The sequence below is a fragment of the Branchiostoma floridae genome, chromosome 9 (genome assembly GCF_000003815.2).
Source record: "Branchiostoma floridae strain S238N-H82 chromosome 9, Bfl_VNyyK, whole genome shotgun sequence".
Taxonomy (NCBI): Eukaryota; Metazoa; Chordata; class Leptocardii; order Amphioxiformes; family Branchiostomatidae; genus Branchiostoma; species Branchiostoma floridae.
The window spans coordinates 5070319-5089841 of record NC_049987.1 but is presented as its reverse complement, the minus strand read 5'-3'; the positions used below and the strand labels follow the sequence as shown (position 1 = coordinate 5089841).

The window sequence follows — 19523 nt, the reverse complement described above, 5'->3', positions numbered from 1 at the left end:
GTGAATAGAATGACAGGTATGACATAAAAGGAAGTTATTATTTACATGTATGATCAGGACACAAACTTGGAAATATGGCTTGAAACCAGTTTTACCGTAAGGTCCCTTAAACCCCAAGAAAAAGTATGTACTATTTACAATACATTGACTATTCAGTGTCTTGTCTTTGTACTGACAATGACAACTATACAACTATCCTATTTCCCTCGGTTTTAGGGGACCCCTAATACCCTTCTGTTACAGAAGATGGGATATGAAATCTTAATTATAACACTAAAACCTGCTGCATTGTAGCCATCCAACGTCCCTCACAGCCACAGTAGTCCAGCATCAGTACTCATCCTGTAGTTAAACACATCACACAATCAGTAATCAACATATGTCTTACCATAGGCACTATCTTAACATGATTTACATATGAGCGACATTTGCATACAATCATTTTGAGTTTGTTCTAGCCAGTATTTGTATTTGTTTTGCCAGTTCATTCCAGTAATGTTGAAGAAGAGTGATGGATGTCACTCGAAATGTCCGAAACTTAATCACCAATTTCTATCTATCTTTATCCAGGCTGGCAGGTCCTTGTGTTTCTGTGGGTGTAGTCACTGTAGTTTGTCACTACTTTGATATTAGGTATGATTCCATTGGGTTTTACATGTGTATCCTTCAGTCATGCATTGGAATCACAATAGAAAAGTGTTTCAGTATGTGTCTACTGTATGACAGAGCTTTGCAAACTTATGGAGATATGAAGTATCAATGTATAATTTCATCTTTACTCAACTGTCCTCACAAAAACAGCAAAAGGACAATGTTACTTCCTACATATGTACACTTTGTGCCCAATACAATTAATCAACAGCACAGATATGCCACCTACTGACATCTATTCCTTCAAACAAAAACTTACTACATCACCTCTGCCTTTTTTGTTCAGCTTGACTTCCAGCCTGAAAAAGTAAGTAATCATTGTCAGAATGTTAAAACTATGATAATATACAGATATCACTCTCATTGAATTTCACTCTAGTTATATTCAACGACCCGTGCAATGGCCGAGTTAGTACAGTGTTCGCCTTGCATTCGGTAGGTCATGAGTTCGATCCCCGCCGAGTCATACCAAAGACTTTAAAAATGGTACATGCTGCTTTCTCTGCATAGCACTCAGCACTCGGGAAAGAGTATGGACTTAGAACACACGCCACTACCAGTGGACTAGCCCCCTGCTGTAGTGATCAGGGGTGCCTAAGCATTTGCACGAACCCTATGAAATTCGTACGAATATTATGTGATACACACGAATCACTATGCGAAAACGCACGAATATTATGAAATTCGCACGAATCACTATACGAAATCGTACGAATTTTATGAAATTCGCACGAATCACTATGTGACACACACGAGCCTTATGTGATTTGCACGATCCTTATGCGAAATTGCGCAACCACTGGCGGGGTCACGTGACAAACGGAGCGGGATTTTCAAGATGGCGGCTTCGCCGCTTCGGCGACTGAAAATACGATGTAACACGCCGAAATGAAGCTAAACAGTAGCTCACAGGCTATCAAATACATCTTTGCGACGGTAAATGTCCATTCCATGCCTTGAAATATAAATATCTCGGGTAGAAACGCTCAAAATCATGCCTCCTCCCGGCCGCCGTTTTTGCATAAGGATCGTGCAAATCACATAAGGCTCGTGTGTGTCACATAGTGATTCGTGCGAATTTCATAAAATTCGTACGATTTCGCATAGTGATTCGTGCGAATTTCATAATATTCGTGCGTTTTCGCATAGTGATTCGTGTGTATCACATAATATTCGTACGAATTTCATAGGGTTCGTGCAAATGCTTAGGCACCCCTGGTGATGGCACAAAGTTGTGTGGCCCAGGGCTACTGAAACGGAGATGGGTGCCGCCCTATGCACCATCAGGCGCGGGAAGGAACTTTAACTTTGACTTGACTATATTCAAGACTCTTGTTATATTCAATGTTATTTAGCAAAGTTCTTTCATGATGTTTACAAGATGCTTTTTCAGAAAGAAGCTATATATATAATGCTGTTTTACTTATCATAACTTTATACAAGTGGTCAATTCCAGATAATAAAAGTCAAGGTTCTAGCTACAATGCAGAGACAACAACATGATGTGAAATTTAGAGATATATTAATAATGCCTAAGAATCCAGCCTCCTCACCTGTGATGTCTGCTCTTGTTTTTCCGTTTCTTGTGAGAACTTTTGTGCACCCTGCCGGAGTGTACGACGTTGGTGGCGTGTTGACTGGACGTGCTGCTCTGACTCCCGCTGTCGTGTCCCACCTCCGCAGGGTCCTGCATGGCATCTCCTGTAAACAAACGACACAGTCCAGGTCATGGAAGCTAATGGAAGTACAATGCCAGGGTTGGACAAGTCCACTAGCCCGATAGTCCCGGACAAGTGAAAATGCTGATCGGGCAAATGCATGTCCAACCCCACTTGCCCAATCGGGCAAGTAAGATTTTTCCATGAGTGAGATTTCAATACACTTGTTGCTTTGCACAGTCATGGCATCAAGCATCGGTCAATACAGAAAAATGGAAACCATTATAAAAGAATTCCTTGAATTGCTAGAAGTGAAAATACAAATGTACATAGAAAACATTATGTCAATTTTGGGCAAGTGAAAAGTTACTTCGGGCAAGTATGAGTAAATTTTTTATGTGCTTCCCCGATAGGACAAGTGAATTTTAGAAAACTTGTCCAACCCTGCAATGCTAACCTTTTTTCCAACACAAAGTAATACACGGATCAAATTTTCAACGACCACTAGGGCTGGATACCGGTTCGGCTGGACTGTTTTTTACCGGTACAACATCCAAGAACCGAGTCCGAAAAACCGAAAGTCCTGAACCGTTTTTTTGGACCAGTAGTCTTAAAAATTTCAAGAAATCTACTGTACTTAGAGATCCCACTATTACTTTGGCAATGGATTTAATATTCGTCATAAATTAATATTCGTCCCTTTGTGTAACTGTCGGTTCCATTAAGTCAACAATAAAAATGCGCTATGAAAAAAACAAACATTAAATTTAATCACGACACGAGGTACGTACCGAGCTTGAGTGGAAAGTTCCTCAACTATTCTCGTAAATTTTCACTCTAAGTGAAGAATCAGCAATCAGAAGATATAATCATGTGGGCAAACAACATCTTTTCTTTCTTGTGCATGTGTATTCAATCCATATTTCCGAGTTTGAGGCGCATCTATGTCGCCTTGATGAAGGAAACTTCAGCGCCCGACGAAAACAACAAGCCGCCATATTAGATGTATTGTCAGTATGGTCACTAAGTGGCGTTGTTTGGAGTTTTGCTGCGACGTGATTGGCTGAAGTTGCTACATTCTAGCGTGGTTTGGTGAGAACCCACGAAACTTGTTCGGCGATTCAACATGATGGCGCTTGTTTTTGCCTGGCGCAAAGTTTTTTTCTTCGGGATACATATTTTGCGCCTCAATCTCAGAAAAATGGATTGAATACATGCTCAGAAGAAGGAAAAAAATGTTGCTTGCCCCATGGTTAATTATGGTAGGATTGCTAGTAGAGCAATCGTGTGGAATTTCTCTGAAGGAAGCGACCTCTGACCTCACTGAGCGACATCCGCCGCCTGGGTCGGCAGAGCTCGCATCTCGCTTATCTTTTCATCCAAGTATTTCCTGATTTTAGTTGTCATCAAGAGCTTCTATCTAGCGTATAGCGTGTCTGGACTACCGAGGCACACGTATCTGCCAGCAAACGACGTAGGATCACCGGATTGCCCACGGAATCGGCCGATAGAGCGCATCACCACGACGGCGAGCTGTTCAAGCACCACGCCATCGATCTAGCCATTTTCGACGGTCAGCAGCTCGTTAATTTTTCTGTGCATTGATTCTTCATTTGGAGCGAAAATTTACGAGGATAGTTGAGGAATTTTCCACATGTACCAACCTCGGCCTCGGCGTAATAGGGACAGGATCCGGTTCAGGTTCAGGAAAACCTCTGGACCTGAACCGGATTCGAACCTGATCAAGCAAAAAGGTATCCACCCCTAACGACCACTGTTGCCTTGTTCAGGATCAATACTGATGACCAATGAGTTACAGACACATGATCTTGAACACAGACACCCCAGTTTGCTGTCATTTTATACTTACTTTTCTCCTCTGATGGCTGGGGCTGACTCTGAATGACACTTTGAATAGCCTGGACATAAAAAGAAGACAAAAAAGTTGGTAAATACATGTAAGGTTCCAAATCGTTTGCTCTCCTGATGTGGAGATGAATGCACAGATCTTTATTCTGAGTTTGATATCAGTTTTCTGGTTGGGTCTGGGGCTAAATACTGTAAAAGCGGGGATTTAATTTCACGGTAGCGGGGAAAAGGACTATCGCGGTGGTTTTAAGTTAGCAGTAGCATCATGCATTGTAGTCTCTTACTGCCATGGAAAAATGTTTACAGTGGCTTTAAATTTGCGGTGAAGCGGCCACCGCGAAAACTGCGAACAGTAAACCACCGCTAAAGTTTCTGTATTTACAGTATTTTGATTAGAACAAATCGTACTCATTTCCATGCGCCTCTGTCAAAAACTCGAACCAAACCGGCGCGACTTCAGTTGTTTTGTTCCAATTGAAATATAAAGTAGTCCATGCAATGTACTTTTTTGTCTTTTTTTCAATAAACTTGAGTTTCCTCTGCATCAATAAAATACAACACGGGGTATTCATTTTCGCCCTTGGTCTCGGCCCTCTTGCTGGTCTGATCACCCTTCGGGCGATCCTACCTGTGTTTGGGCCATACCTAGGATGATACAGAATACTACACATGTTGTATTCTATATCAATCACAGGACGTTCCTAATTCAAAACAGACAACTGATCAAATGACAACAGCGTGCAAAATACCTACTTGCACACTTGCACATTGCAACCACTTTTTGCTTGGTGCAACTTACTTCTAAACTCAGGTTGCACAGCGTGCAACTTAGATTTGGAGCCTCAGAACTCTATTTTGTTGTCAATTTATTTGATTTTTAGTTTGAAACAAACATGCTTATAAGTAACATGATGATAAAAGGTTATGTATTGTACCTTTTTTTCCCCAGAAATTAGCAAATTGTAGATGGTGCAACTTGAAATTCAGTTGTGCAACCTAGTTTTTACTAAAGTATTTTGTACACTGTGACAAGAACTACTGTACTTACAGCGTGTGATGTTATAGAAGACTTGCTGAAGAGTCGTTCTGCTTCCTTAAACTTCCTGTTTCTTCTGTCAGCTTTACTGTTGGTGGTCCGGCTGAGGGGAAGGTGCGATGGTTTGTGGGTAAGTATAGCACCAGAAATTTGACTGTGCAAAGCAGATATACAATACTAACCTAGGACAATCAGGGCTCGAAATACCCACTTACCCACTTGAAAATGCAACCACAGTTTGCTTTGCGCAAGTTAATCTTAAACCCAGGTTGCACACTGAGCAACCTGAAATTTTGCCGCTGGAACACTGCTTTTTCCCCACCTACATGCATAAGCTTTTGTATTTATTTTTTGATAACATAAAACATATTACATAGTTACATATAACTGGAAGAAAAGATAATGGATAAGTAGCTGATTTGAAGACAGTAATAATTTGAAAGTGGGGCAACCTGAAATGTTGATGGCACAACCTGTCTTTTGACTCAGGTTGCCACTTGGACAACCTGGCTGAAAAAAAGTATTTCGGGCCCTGACAATTCACAGCCCTACTGTTGGAACAGCGTTTCCACTCGCCTGGAGAGCTTCTTGACACAGGCACGTAAGTTTTGTTAGCTTGAAAATATATCTGTGTTGATTGCAAGCATTCTGATGCAGATTAAGAGAGAGAAAAAAAAAAAACAACCTTAAACCTAAATTTCTACAATCCAATTGTAATGTTAAAAAACTGCTCACTTATTGGTCAGGTATCTGTCCCATCCACGGATGATGTTCCCATACATCTGGGTATCTTCAAGGTAGCTCCCTTCAAAGGCATAGATCTGTCTCTCCAAATTAGCCAGGGTTTCCTGTAAATAAGAAAGATTACATAAAAGAAATGAAACAAAAAGACAAAAAAATGGGCCCCAAAACAAACTTTTTCACATCTCCAAAATAAGCATGTGCAGAAATGGGAATTGCAGGGTTCGAAATACACATACTTAACTTGCAATAATTTTTAAGATTTGCACATAAAAATATTCTGAACTTGCAATCTTGCATGTTGAAAATACCTGGCTTATAGTAAAAATACTGAGTCCATGGTGCCTTTAACGGGGATCCTTACCGGTTGTCAGTAGGTGTTATAAATAAATTTGGCAAATGCTGATTATGTGGGTATGTTTCCAAAATTTCAAGTTTTGTATATAGTTTCATGCGCCAATTTCTGTCCTGAGCAGCAAAATTCCACTAAAGGATGGAATGATGGATGCTGGCTAGAACATTGCAGTATAGACTAGTTGTATTTTGCATGTAAATTTGTCAAATTGCACGTAAAATTTTTGCCAACTTGCAATTTTGCATGTAGCCAAAAAAAAGTATTTCGATCATATATGTAAAAGGTGAAGACCCCTGAGACATAAACACTGGACATTGTTATGCAAATGAGGAACTGTTTACAAGTCAGCAACCACAATTCCTGTTGCTACACAGTGGACATGTGCAAAGACTCTCCGAAAGAGCTTATTATTTTTCTTTAGAACCAGCAAAACGTTACAACTGAAGATGACTACTTTATAGAAGTACACCTAAATGATGACATTTTCCAGCTTTTTTGTGCTTGTCAATAATTCCTTTGCCATTATCTAGTCGTATGACAAACTCCGGTTTGATACCCATTTTCGTTTGTGTGAAAAGGCATAATAGCAGTTGGCAAATTATGCAAGGGAAATTGTTTCCGCCCAACTTCCATTTCCGACCAAATCATCCTCGAACCCAAAACATACTCAACATATCATCGATCTGTAATTGTTCCGAGAAGATAACGTAGCTGTCCTCATAAAATTTCATAACTCCCGCCTACATGTCCGGATGTCCCATGGCGAGGCCTCTGTGCAAAAGCGCCCCCACTAGACCTGAGTACTAGCCGCAAACAAATCCAGAAGACTCTGTTGTCTAAATAAAACACTTCATCATTAGAAGAAGATATCTACCGCTAATTCCTGTTTCCTCTTGACGAGTTCAGACAGTTCTTGCCTGGTGTCGCCCTGAGCTTGCTGAGTGCGTTGAGTTGTCGCCATCTTGAAAATCTGCCCATGGACCGGTGGATCTTTGTCATTTGATGGGGGTGTACCTTATGTAGATTTGTATATTTTTTCACATTTACAGTACTATTGGGACACTATCAAGCTTAAATATAAGTATTTGAATTATAAAATGAAAAACGATTGTTGTGTGAACATTGCTTACTTTAAGTATGTATTAGAAGAAAATCGAGCAATCAGGACCCTTTTTCTTCATATGGTTAGGTCCAGCCAAGCATTTCCGTAGACAACAAAAGATTTTAATGATTTTTAAAACCAAAAACAACGTTTTACAGTGTCTTTCGTTAATTATCAAAGCACTCTTTTCCACTGTAAACACTGAGTTGTCCGAAAAATGATGTTTGCCCCTTTCGGAGGAAAAAAGTCAGATCAGTTTCACAAATTGTTCAAGAAAACTCCGGACTGAGACCTTCTGTATCCGATCTAACACTCCCGGGAACCAAAGATGGCGGCTTTGCAACGTTTGGCGGCAAGGACGTTCAGTACTGTAGCTAAAAACAACAAAAGTAAAGAATGGGTCAACTATTTCATGAGGTGAGACCGTTTTTCAGCAAGAATAGAAACGTTAGATAGTGTGTATGTGTATCAAAACCTGTCAACTGCCCCCAAATTTCGGCAATACATGGCAATTTTAACACAATCGCCAGCTGGTTACGCCCCAAGGTTGTTGGGTTCGGAAAAATTATGTTTACGAGCTGGTTTCATAATGTTCCCGGTTTTCCCGCTTCACTGCGAACTAAAAACGACCTCGAAAATTTTATTTTATCTTTTGTTCAACAGAACTCAAGTCTTTTTGTGGTTGTTATAGTTCTAAGTTGTTAGTACCTAGCTATGGTACATACGACAGCAAGTTCCCTTGCTGTTTCTGTACTTAGCATGGTACATGTATATAATTTTTCACAAGGAGGGGTTTCTAACCCTCATGTAGATCTTTAACGTGCTCCAGGCACCTCCATGAATTTTGAACACCCATTTTACGTCTGCCCCTCCAAAAGACGAGTGCAGCCCCAACCAGAATTCCCTTCGTGGAATTTGAACCAGGGTCTCCCTGTACCAACGAATAGACTTTGAACAACATGAAGCGCATTTGTCATGGGGGGGGGGGGATTTTACTCACAAACGGAAAGGTCATCGCGTTCGGCCATTAACAGTGAAACAACCAGAGGGGCGACTAAGAACAGAAAGAAACAACACCCCGACTCCCGGGATTCGAACCCGCGCCGAACCCGGGCAGCCGGATCACAAATCGAACGTGCAAACCGTTCGGCCAAAAGGCTTAAGCCGTTAGGCGTCTTCGGTTTAGCAGTCCTTGAACACCACTGTTACAAAAGATTGCATTTGATTTTGAAAATGTGTTCAGCAATCCCGGAAGAAGGGGCACTTCAAGCTTTTGTCGGTAACTACTGGTATCGTAAAAGTGGCCTGGCTTATCGCGAGTATTTACTTCAGCGGACGGCCGGTGCCCACACTCACACATGCAGTCAAACGTTTCCGAATATCGCTATACAATATATGTGGATATTACCCTTCCCCACTTGCGTAAAATACTGATAAAACGACCTTAAATCAATTAGGGCGGAGATTGTAATCGAACACGTTTCTTCTTCCACATGTTTCTTCTGGGTTTGGCAGACATTTGTCCAACGCGTTCTTTGTCTCAAAAGATTGCGATGATATTTTGTTTTGTGATTAAAACCCCCTTATGACGAAAGTACTTAGGCCTAGGAAAAAAATGATGTATTTCCTGTTTCAGTCCTGAAAAAATTAGGGTCGGTAGGTAGGGGATATCTTTTTTTTTTTGTAATTTTTTTTAGGCTAGCCAAAAATCTAGTGATACATATTACAATACTAGTACAGTTGAACAAAGGAAACTGAAAGTGAAATGTATGAGGACACTTGTCTTTCAATGTCAAACTTTGATTTTGTGCACAATATATACATTAATCCTTCATTAGATAGGACAAGCAGACTGTTTTTACTTCAATAGGAAGCAGGCTGAATAAAAATTCTAACTGGAAGCTTTGTGACTCCACTGCCCACCCAAAAAAAAAAGTCTAGGGTCGGCAGGTTTTTCTAGGGAAGGTAGGGAAACAGGAAACACAACATTTTTTTTCCTAGGCCTTAGTGTGGTTCAAAGAGGTCTATTGGAAACAAGAGGGAACTACAGTACAGGCCAGGGACATGATTTGATAATTGTTTTCATCAGTTCACTAGGATCTTGATGAGTGTACATAGCCTTTCATTCTGGGGTAGGTGGAAAGACCTGAACCAGTATATGTATACAGTACATACGAAAATAGTAGCATTGTGTTTCATGCTAGGAGACACTACTTAAGAATGGATGATGTAAACAGTTGACACACGCAGTGCTATACACATATTTCTATGTCTTGACATTCATAAATGAAACTAATTTGTTCCATTTATTTCCTTTTTCCATACCTACATCCTTCTGAACGCTGATTGTTGGATATTGTACAGCACGGTAAGTTTGCATTTATTCTTCTGTTTACAAATGGGTCTAGATCTAGGTCTTTGAAGTATGCATTAAATTTACACAGCCATAGAATACATTGCAGAATTAAGAGCTAACTTTGATGCACAGTAATCTTTATGAGTCCCAATTTCCCAGCTGGGTGAACATGAGAAGTCAGATTAAACTGTGTGAGCCTGCTCCTTGTGTTGGAAACCTTTTCTACAGTAATAATACATGTCTGTTCCAACACAAATGAACTTTGATGTTATTTCTGTGTTTAAATGTTTTAACTGAAATGTAGGCATAAGTCACTAGAGGGCACTTTTACACACAAGTATAAACATGTACTTTACAAGTTGTTGTATTTTGATCAATATGGCACCCATTTATACCTTGTCTTTCTTTTTTGTTCCAGCATTTTTGGGGACCAGGTGAGTAGCAACTGTCAATCATTGCATAGGAACTGCCAGGTTTGAAACCATCAGATATAAGTTGATAACATTGGCATCATCTCCAAGAAATTGTTAACAATTCTTTAGACCTATAGTATGTAAGCCATCATTTTGAGTTTGCTATTTGTGTTGTTGGGCTTCATTTTTGTGGTGTCTATGATGGAGACACATGTTTTCTCTAGTTCTAGTAGTAGTAAGGACAAGTTGATTCGAGTACATTTGTATATGGATGGCTTCTGCATGCATCAATTTTTGTCTATTTCAAATTTTAAAAAAAGAGAAAGTTTTCAACCATACTATAAATTGTACAACGCATCTACAAAATGAGCAAATATGGCCTAAGTATATTACTAGATGCACCGTATATATACACATTAATGTAGTCAACTGTCAATGTAAATCTGTCATAATATGTTTTGTGATATGACATGACATGTTATACACTTCAAACAAAATGTTTGAGATATTTGTGTATTTAGCCAGTGCTGTATTGTACATTCCACATGACAAAGTTACATGTCTCCTAATGTTCTCTGCCTTGTTGGCATTCCTGATGACCTGTAGTTGCAAACTGGGGCATCCCACTGGCTGCTATCGGTGATATGAAGAAAAGTCCTGAAATCATCAGTGGGAAGATGACTTTTGGTAAGTCAGGGTTTCTTTTATATATATATCCTTGTAATGCCTAGTGGCATATAGGTCAGCATGTTTCCTTGCTGTTTCTATAGCAGGGTATATGTTTACAGGGAGGAGGGAAGAGCCCTTCTTCTTTAACATGCTGGAGGCACCACCTCAAACACATGTACAGGACCCCCATTTAATGCTCTGGTTTTATGTTCATGGTTTTCACGGTTACTGCTTCACCATGAACTACGTCTTTTCCCCACCTACCCCCTTGTGTAAGTGCTATGTACTATTTATTGTTAAGTACTATTATGAATGTGTTGTTGGTGCCTGTTATGGTGAAGATGCACCAATGCTAACAAAGCACAAATTGAACAGTTTTGCTGCTTACATATTTATCAAAACGTTTTATGTATCCAGATGTTAGATACATGTACAGTTAGAAAATTGGAAGTTACTGTTCGTCTATAGCGCCCTTGCCCAGTTGCTAGTAGGTGGTTTCCGACTGGTTGTCTGTCAAGGGTGTTTCCATTACTGTGTAGTATGTGACCAAAGCACTAACGCAAACTCAAAACCACCAAGAACACTACATTTTCTCCCTACTGTGAAGTTAAATCCCACAAAATTGAATGCCCTTTACAGTTGGATAAAACACTTATAACTTAGCATTTAACCAGTAGACAAGACAACTGGATTGACATGTTCACAAACTAGCATTTTCCCAGAACTATCGTAGAGTGAAATTTGTTCTCACCAAGCACACAAAGGACATCTTCTCTGGATAGTTTTAAAGAACGCTTGCAGATAGATGTTTAGTGTAATATATCCAGCTGCTGCTGCGAGATGTGCCTGCAAAGCTGGTGTGTTATGCTGGAGGGCGGTCATACTGGCTATATAGATACAGATACTAATCAATTATAATATTTGCCTGTTGTTTCAGCACTGTGTATCTACTCTCTGTTGTTCATGAGGTTTGCCTGTTGTTTCAGCCCTGTGTATCTACTCTCTGTTGTTCATGAGGTTTGCCTGTTGTTTCAGCCCTGTGTATCTACTCTCTGTTGTTCATGAGGTTTGCCTGGAAGGTCCAGCCCAGAAACATGCTGCTGTTCGCCTGTCACTTTACCAATGAGACGGCACAGATCATACAGGGCATGCGCCTCGCAAAACACCTGTAAGTATTGTTGTTTGTTTGTTTTGACAGTAAACACATCAGGTTTGTACTGACAAGTGAGAGTCCCCACTTTTGGAAGACAATCCCTCATGTTTTGGTTATAGTTCCACACTTTAGAATGATACTTGTACACTTTTTTTGACACTGTCATTTGTTGTCTGTTCTGTCTGTCACAACCAGTGGAAGACTAGCTCTTCAGTGAGCTAAATACTGGTTAGAGATCACTTTCCAATCCTCTATTTGATTGAAGTAGTCTAAAACATTTTTCACTGTCCAACAGTGCCAAGATGTTACCTTATAAAATTAGGGCTTCTCATTGGCTGAGGGGAAGAAGCCATGTGCTATGTCACAGATATCTGCTGTATTAGATATAATATCAGCATCATAGATAATGACTGGAGGCGAGGGATCATCCTGCCTTTCTGGAAAAGGAAGGGAGACCAGCTGGTGTGCAGCAACCACAGAGGCATCACCCTACTCTCCATTCCAGGCAAGCTGTTCACCCGTATCCTCCTCACCAGAGCCATCCCTGCCATCAGGAGCAGGCGGCGCCCGCAACAGGCAGGCTTCATGCCAAACCGCTCCACCATCGACCACATTTCTGCACTCCGTCTGGCTATCGAGAAGGCCCGGGAGTTCAGAAAGGACCGTCACCTCTACATCGCATTCATCGACCTCCGAGCGGCGTTCGACACGGTAGACCACGCCTCCCTCTGGAAAATCCTGAGACTTCTTGGAGCACCTCAGAAGACAATTTCCCTCTTCCAGCAGCTGTACAACTCCGCGGAGAGCTGCGTCAGAGTGAACGGGAAAGAGTCCGAGTGGTTCTCCATCAACAGTGGGGTCAGACAAGGATGCGTGGCTGCACCGGATCTCTTCAATTGCATCATCGACTATCTGATGTCCAGGGTCTGTGAGCGTGTCCCCGGGGTATCTTTCGGGCAGTACAACCTGGCGGACATAGAGTATGCCGACGACACTTCCCTGCTTGCCGATGACCTGACCCGACTTCAAGACGTTCTCACAGTCTACGACGAGGAGGCCAAGAAGCTTGGACTCAGTATCAACTGGGGCAAGACGGAACTGATGCATGTTGGAGATGGCCCTGACCCTGAACCCTTCATCTTCAGCGGCTGCCCTGTCAAGTTTGTCTCCACATTCAAGTACCTGGGTTCTATCATCTCTAAGACAGGCGACTTGAAGCCAGAGATAAATCAACGACGTGCCCAGGCCTCCGCTGTCCTACAGTCCCTGTGGAAACCACTCTGGCGACACCGCCATGTCTCCTTACAGACCAAACAGCGCGTGTACAACTCTTCCGTCGTATCAGTCCTTCTGTACGGCTCCGAAACCTGGCCGCTGAGCAACACCTTGGCAGCCCGTCTCGATGGGTTTGACAGCAGAGCCTTGAGGAGAATCACATGCACTCGCTGGCAAGAGCATGTACGTAACTGCGACCTTCGGGAGCAGACCGGACAACCTCCTGCCTCTAGCCTCGCTGCCATGAGAAGAGTCCGCTGGTATGGCCACGTCCTTTGCCTCCCCCCAGAACACCCTACAAGAGCCCTGCTAGACTTCGATCCCAAGCAGGCAGGATGGCGGCGACCACGGGGGGCGCCTCGCACCCGCTGGATGGACGTGGTGACCAGAGATCTCCGCAGCATCAACATCACACCCCAGCAGGCGCAGCCAGCAGCATTGAACAGAGGGCGGTGGAGAACTCTAGTGCACGCAGTCGGCTCTACGCACCATGTGCAAGAGGATGAGGTGGTGGTGGATCATAGATAATATATATGCTATCCTGATAAGGGACATCACACTGATGGTTTCTTTGACTATGTTTCAGGTATGTTGATCCATCAGCAGAACAGGATCCGAAGAAGTCTTCATAAACACCCGAGTTGTCTTCTACTCAGTATTATTGAATGAAAGTTAGATTTGCTTTGATGAACATACAGGGTTTGAGACACTTTTCTAACCGCAGGTTGTCCATGGCACAACCTAAGCCAAAAACTAGGTTGGCCACCAGCATTTCAGGTTGCCCCAATTCCAAGGCCTGTATTTCTGCGTATGACTGTGTACCTAGATTTAACAGGTACAGGTAAGGAGGTATGTACAGGCTTTGCTACATACAACGGTAGTCCTCTAGCACAACACTTGCAACTTTTGCCTTGAAACTAAATAAATTGCCTTAATATTAAATACATGTGCCCTTGAACAATGCAAATGGGCATCTGAGTATCTCAAATCCTGCATTAATTTTAAGTGGTGACAGCTTGTAATGTAAATATGGGATATTACGTTTATGGAGGTCAGACAAAATGTAAAGACAATTCAATCTCTACAACAGTTACTGGATAAAATTTGGAGATTACTTCCGTATATTTTGAGTGACATCCATCACTCTGAGCTCCCATGATGTTGTCTTACCATAGAAGCTATGCCTACCTAATTTGCATATGGGTGACATTTGCATATGGGTGACATTTGCATAGCGATACCATCCTTACAAGTTTGTGACTTTGGAAAGTTCAAATGATGATTGTACTAATATAGTATTGATTTACTCTACCAGTCCAATCTAGTGATGCTGAAGAAGAGTGATGGATGTCACTCGCAATGTCCAGAAGTATTTTCCAAGTTGTAGAGATTAAAAATTACCTTTAAATGATATGGGATATTGTTTAGATATGACTAAAAAAAAGAGTACATATTACAATGAGTATTAGAGTTTTGTTTTATTACTCAAGAGTATTGGTGATAAAAACGTTTTAATAATGCAACTTTGTGTGGTCATAGGCCAGTATTTATTGTCTCATAAACAAGCCAATCTTTGGAAATCTTCACATCAAAGAGTTAATGTCACAGTCAATATTTTATAGGTGAATACATGTATCTATGTGAAGCCATGTGAAACATTTCAACATGTTCATAGCTTTATGAAACATGTACATGTTGTAAAATCAGTGTTAGATTACTTGTATTGGAATTTTGGCATTAACAGCTATTGTGTTTTGTGTGAATTTGTGGTTCAGAAATAAAGTATGAAAAATGATCAATTGTTGTTGTTGTTGATGCTATGTGTAGAAAATTTGAAGAACAGCCTTACTATTAGTTCTAATTAAAATGACTGACAACTGAAGTTATAGAGTACACTCACTTGGACATATTGAAGTTTTCTTTTTCACAACCACAATTATGTCTCTTGTCTACTTACATTCTGATGCCTATCAGACATCTTTGTCAGAGCTTCTGACTGGAGTACTGCTTCTTGCTGCCATCTGTAGCTGATGTAGGTGGCGCTTTTGCTGCGAGAACACAATCCCAGACATGGCTAAGTATGTATCCCCCCTCCTCACAGAATCGTCACAGAAGCTCTGAGGAAGGTGTCCGAGAGACATCAAAACATAAGCAGATGAGAGACATTACTGGCTGTGTAAAAAACCTCCAATATTGTCTGTTCTACCAACATACATCGTCCTACGCACGGTCCCCAACGGCTAGCTGACTCAGCCTATGGGGGCCTGCTATCTCATGGCCTACCCGCAGTTACTTTAAGTTCCTCGTCGCCCTGCTTATAAATATTAATGAGCTTACCCTTATATGGGCAGTCATGAATTCATTTTAACTTGGCATTTATTTAGGCCAAATTTGGCGGAAACAGTGCAGTGCTATTTGAGTTCCTGAGGCCTTGCGGCAGAGGGGCGATAAAAATTCCCCCCCCCAAGAATTCATTAAAAAATCAGCATTTAAAAATATATGAGGAAACCAGAACTTATACTGCTTGTCAGCACTAGTATTGTGTACATTTATGAGAAATTCCTTTGATTTCTACCCAAGCTTAAGCCTAGAAATACACACTTTCATCGGACACTTTCAACTTCCTCACCTTAGAACACCAGACGTATCAAATATGGACAGGTGCTGCTTCTTTCTGCCTGTTTCATTTTTGTTTGTTCTTTACAACTTTTCCCGATGTTGAATGTTACGATGGGTGATTAATACGTTCTCGGCCTTACTTAGAAAAAAAACTCACTTATATATCCCTTATAATATTTCATTTACCTTGCAAGACGTTTCTTATTGAAGACAGCCATTTTGTACAATAAAAACAACGAGAATTAGATATCATAGTCATATATCAAAGACTTGTGTTATCCCTACTTGTTATGTTAATTAGGATGTTAAGTATTATTCTATACACCTATTCTTGTACTCTGTGTAATAGTAGTTGCCATACATTGTACCATGTACAAATGTCGTGCAATAAAGTTCTCTCTATGACGACTTTGGTTTAAAGCAAAGATATAACGTTTTAATTGCTACACAATCGCTACAAAATATACTTTGAAATCTTTATTCAGTATACCACTTCGCAGACTTAAAACAACAAAGTCTGAATTATGATGGTTTTTACATACGTACACACACATTACTGGAGAATTACAACAGTAAATGCATGTTTACTACTGAACTGTTGACCCGGAACGGTTAAAAGACGACAACAAAGAGTCGTCTGACAAGCCGGATCACTTTACATACCATGAGCCACAAACAAAACGAACTCTTTGGGGAAAATGACATTTTTAACCACCTGTGTGCTGTGTTCGGGACGCTTCTAGCGTTGGCCGGAGCAACATGGGGTGAAGGTAAGGAAACTTGGACGTCTAAGGGTTGTGAAAGACAAGTATATAGTGAGAAACAAAGGCCAACTTGAAGAAAGATTACTATAAGTCAACCACTAGTCTCTGGCATTGTGTACATTTAGTATATAACTAAATAGAAACGTTTTTTTTTCATTCAATTACATACATTTCGTGTCCAAGCAACGTTATAATTTTTATGGATTGTTCACGATATAATGATAAATGCACAGAGCTGTTCGCATTACTTCATCCTAGAACCAATATTGTAAATGACATGCTAGACCCAATATGTTGACTTATTCATACCTATAGATATCCATATATGTGTGTTTAGTTGTACTGTAAGTAGTTGTTATACATGTAGACCTTACGAAAGTCGTTGTACTTTTGTCGTGTCAATAAAGATTTCCTTATAATCAAAACGGTAGCAACTAATTATGAAATTCACGCTAACATGGAATAGCTACTATTGCAACTGTTTAATTGTTGTCCTTGAGAGGAATTTAGGGTAAACATGCCTGAGCGACGCCATTTTCCCTGCGGCTATACTAGAGCTACAGTAATCTGAGTCAAGCACTCCACTAAAGTATGTCAACAAACCTGTCTGCTAAACAGGGACAGAGCTAGAGAAAAGGTAGAATGTAATATCAATAACTTAGTTTAGAACGGTTTACTATGCTATAGCAATCTTTTTCAAGTAAAATCCTTCTATGTTGAAAAAAGTTTCCCTAACACTCAAAATTTGTGTTTACCTTTTGCTTTATAAAGTTGTACGCCTTAGTTGTACTTTTAAAGAGCCTTATTGCAGTGTGAAAGTTTGTACATACCCATCCTCATCCACATTAAATAAAAATTGTGTAAGATATCTGGTGATTGGGGGTTTAATATAACTTATTGGCTGCGAGGTGTTCTATATGGTCAACAGTAACAGCAATAATGCTCTTGGCTCTTGTCAACAAAACATTTCCAGTAACTTCAAGAATACCCATTGCGACGCTTTGATAAAAGGACAGGAGTAATTCATTTTTTTTTACCTTCCCTTTTACAAATGGAACATCTTGATAGACTTATTCTCAGAAACAACTAAGTCTAAGTCATCAGTTAGTGTAAGTCCTGTTGGAGAATTCAGTCCGTGTCCTTCCTTCGTCAGCAAGTGCCTGATAAACGTGCCGTCCCGACTGAACACGGAAACGCGTCGGTTGTAACAGTCAGCCAGGATGATGTTGTCCTCACTGTCCGTGATGACGCTGTAGGGACGGTACAACTGACCAGGTCCCGACCCGAGTGACCCGCACGTGAACAGGTGAAGACCAGCGGGGTTGAATATCTTCAGGTTACCGTTGCTACAGTCACTGACGATGATTTGGTTTCTGCTGTTGACGGCCACACGGAGAAAGGAATCAAATTGCTGCTGACCTTGACCTTTGTCCCCGAACTTCAGAATGACGTCACCAATAGGACTAAGCACAAATACTTGGTACCCAATAGTGACGACAATACGTCCCAAGCCGTCAACAGCGATACCTTTAGTAGTTTCAACTTTCGCTAAAGCCCCTGTTACATGGAAAATACGTGCTCCCCTCCTCCCATGTTTGTCTAGTACGTGGATCAGGTGTCCGTCTCCTGTCACCAACAGATCACCGTTTGTCAGTGCCGCCACATACTCAGGCTTATACCTCAACTTGACCTTCTGCTTGAGGGAAAAATCTTTGTCAAGAAATTGTAAACACCTTTTGTTGTAATCAGTCACTACAATGTCCCCATCCGCGGTGACAGCGAGTGATATGGGCATGTCAAACAGTCCATATTCACTTCTTTCCTCCCCAATAGTTTTAAATACAGTTAAACCTGCCCAAGACGACCACTCGGGGGACCGGGAAAAAGCGGTCGATTTGGACAGGTGGTCGCTGAGAAGAGTATCGACTCAAAACATGCCCGATGCAAAGTATAAATGGTTTCCGTGGTGTTTAATGGCAAATAGCAATCCGCCGCCATCCTTATTCTAGCAATCCGCCGCCATCCTTATTCTAAACATAACATCGTAATGGAAGTCAAAATCTGACGCAAAATGGCCAATTTCGGCACAAAACCGCGATAGTTATCATCAAAAATCGATGAAAACCTCAATTTTGAAAATGACGCGGTTGTTATGGGTCCCAATTTGGGCCGGTCGCGGTCGCGTTGGCCAGGTGGTCGTTGAGAAAAGGTCGCTTAATGCTTACGTCAATGGGAAAAAAATCGGGACCGAGAAAAAGCGGTCGAAATGGCCAGGTGGTCGCTGAGAAGAGGTGGTCGCTCGGGCAGGTTTGACTGTATTTGGGTTTGACTGTATTTCTAGAGGCGATGGCCACGGTCGTCCGAACTGGTGACGGTGCATTTGTCAATGTGGAAAACTGGCCTGATTGCAGGTCATGAATTGTTACACATTTGTGGGACTTACTCATTTTAGCCCACGGTGCGTGTCGTTACATACGTGACACAAGTAGTCGGTACACTCCACACAGTAGAACTCAGCAGACTTGCCTCTCTCACAGGCCGTACAGGGGAGTCCCTCAATCTTTCGCTCTAAAGTTTTCCCTTTCTCTTCCGACTGGTGCCGTTGCAGAATGTCCTTCAATTTGTCGACGTGGAAGTTGTTCTTCATACTTTGGACGCCATTTTCTGGGAGGGGCACGTGCTTTCGGCACGTCGGACAACTGAGTCTTCCCACCGGCTCTGTGGCCAGGAGCCTCTCCAAACACGGCTGGCAGAAGCTGTGAAGACACGGCAGCACCTTAGGCTGCCTGAAGTCCTCCAAACAGACCTGGCAGATGAGAAAGACATCGGTTATTTCGCTGATTACGCTGGAAGCCATTCTCA

At 41.4% G+C, this 19523-nt stretch overlaps 3 protein-coding genes across 4 annotated transcripts; 1 reads left to right on the top strand and 2 right to left on the bottom strand.

Moving 5' to 3' along the window:
- Positions 1 to 5: 5 nt before the first annotated feature.
- Positions 6 to 7370, bottom strand: LOC118423251 (chromatin modification-related protein MEAF6-like). 2 transcript variants are annotated; one of them, XM_035831331.1, is made up of 7 exons: positions 7185 to 7370; positions 5950 to 6062; positions 5227 to 5317; positions 4180 to 4228; positions 2205 to 2352; positions 911 to 950; positions 6 to 342 (listed from the first exon to the last, which is right to left on the bottom strand). In XM_035831331.1, the coding sequence occupies exons 1-7, from the start codon at positions 7269 to 7271 to the stop codon at positions 331 to 333; spliced, it is 540 nt and encodes a 179-aa protein (XP_035687224.1). In that variant the 5' UTR covers positions 7272 to 7370; the 3' UTR covers positions 6 to 330. The 2 variants fall into 2 exon arrangements, with proteins under 2 accessions (XP_035687224.1, XP_035687225.1); XM_035831332.1 differs by having other exon boundaries at positions 919 to 950.
- Positions 7371 to 7545: 175 nt separating this feature from the next.
- LOC118423257 (mitochondrial pyruvate carrier 1-like) lies at positions 7546 to 15073 on the top strand. Its single transcript, XM_035831342.1, has 6 exons — positions 7546 to 7829; positions 9777 to 9780; positions 10187 to 10202; positions 10788 to 10868; positions 11886 to 12018; positions 13865 to 15073. The coding sequence occupies exons 1-6, from the start codon at positions 7741 to 7743 to the stop codon at positions 13908 to 13910; spliced, it is 369 nt and encodes a 122-aa protein (XP_035687235.1). The 5' UTR covers positions 7546 to 7740; the 3' UTR covers positions 13911 to 15073.
- A 2489-nt stretch (positions 15074 to 17562) lies between these two features.
- On the bottom strand, positions 17563 to 18497 carry LOC118423263 (tripartite motif-containing protein 2-like). Its single transcript, XM_035831348.1, has one exon. The coding sequence runs from the start codon at positions 18454 to 18456 to the stop codon at positions 17707 to 17709; it is 750 nt and encodes a 249-aa protein (XP_035687241.1). The 5' UTR covers positions 18457 to 18497; the 3' UTR covers positions 17563 to 17706.
- Positions 18498 to 19523: the final 1026 nt, after the last annotated feature.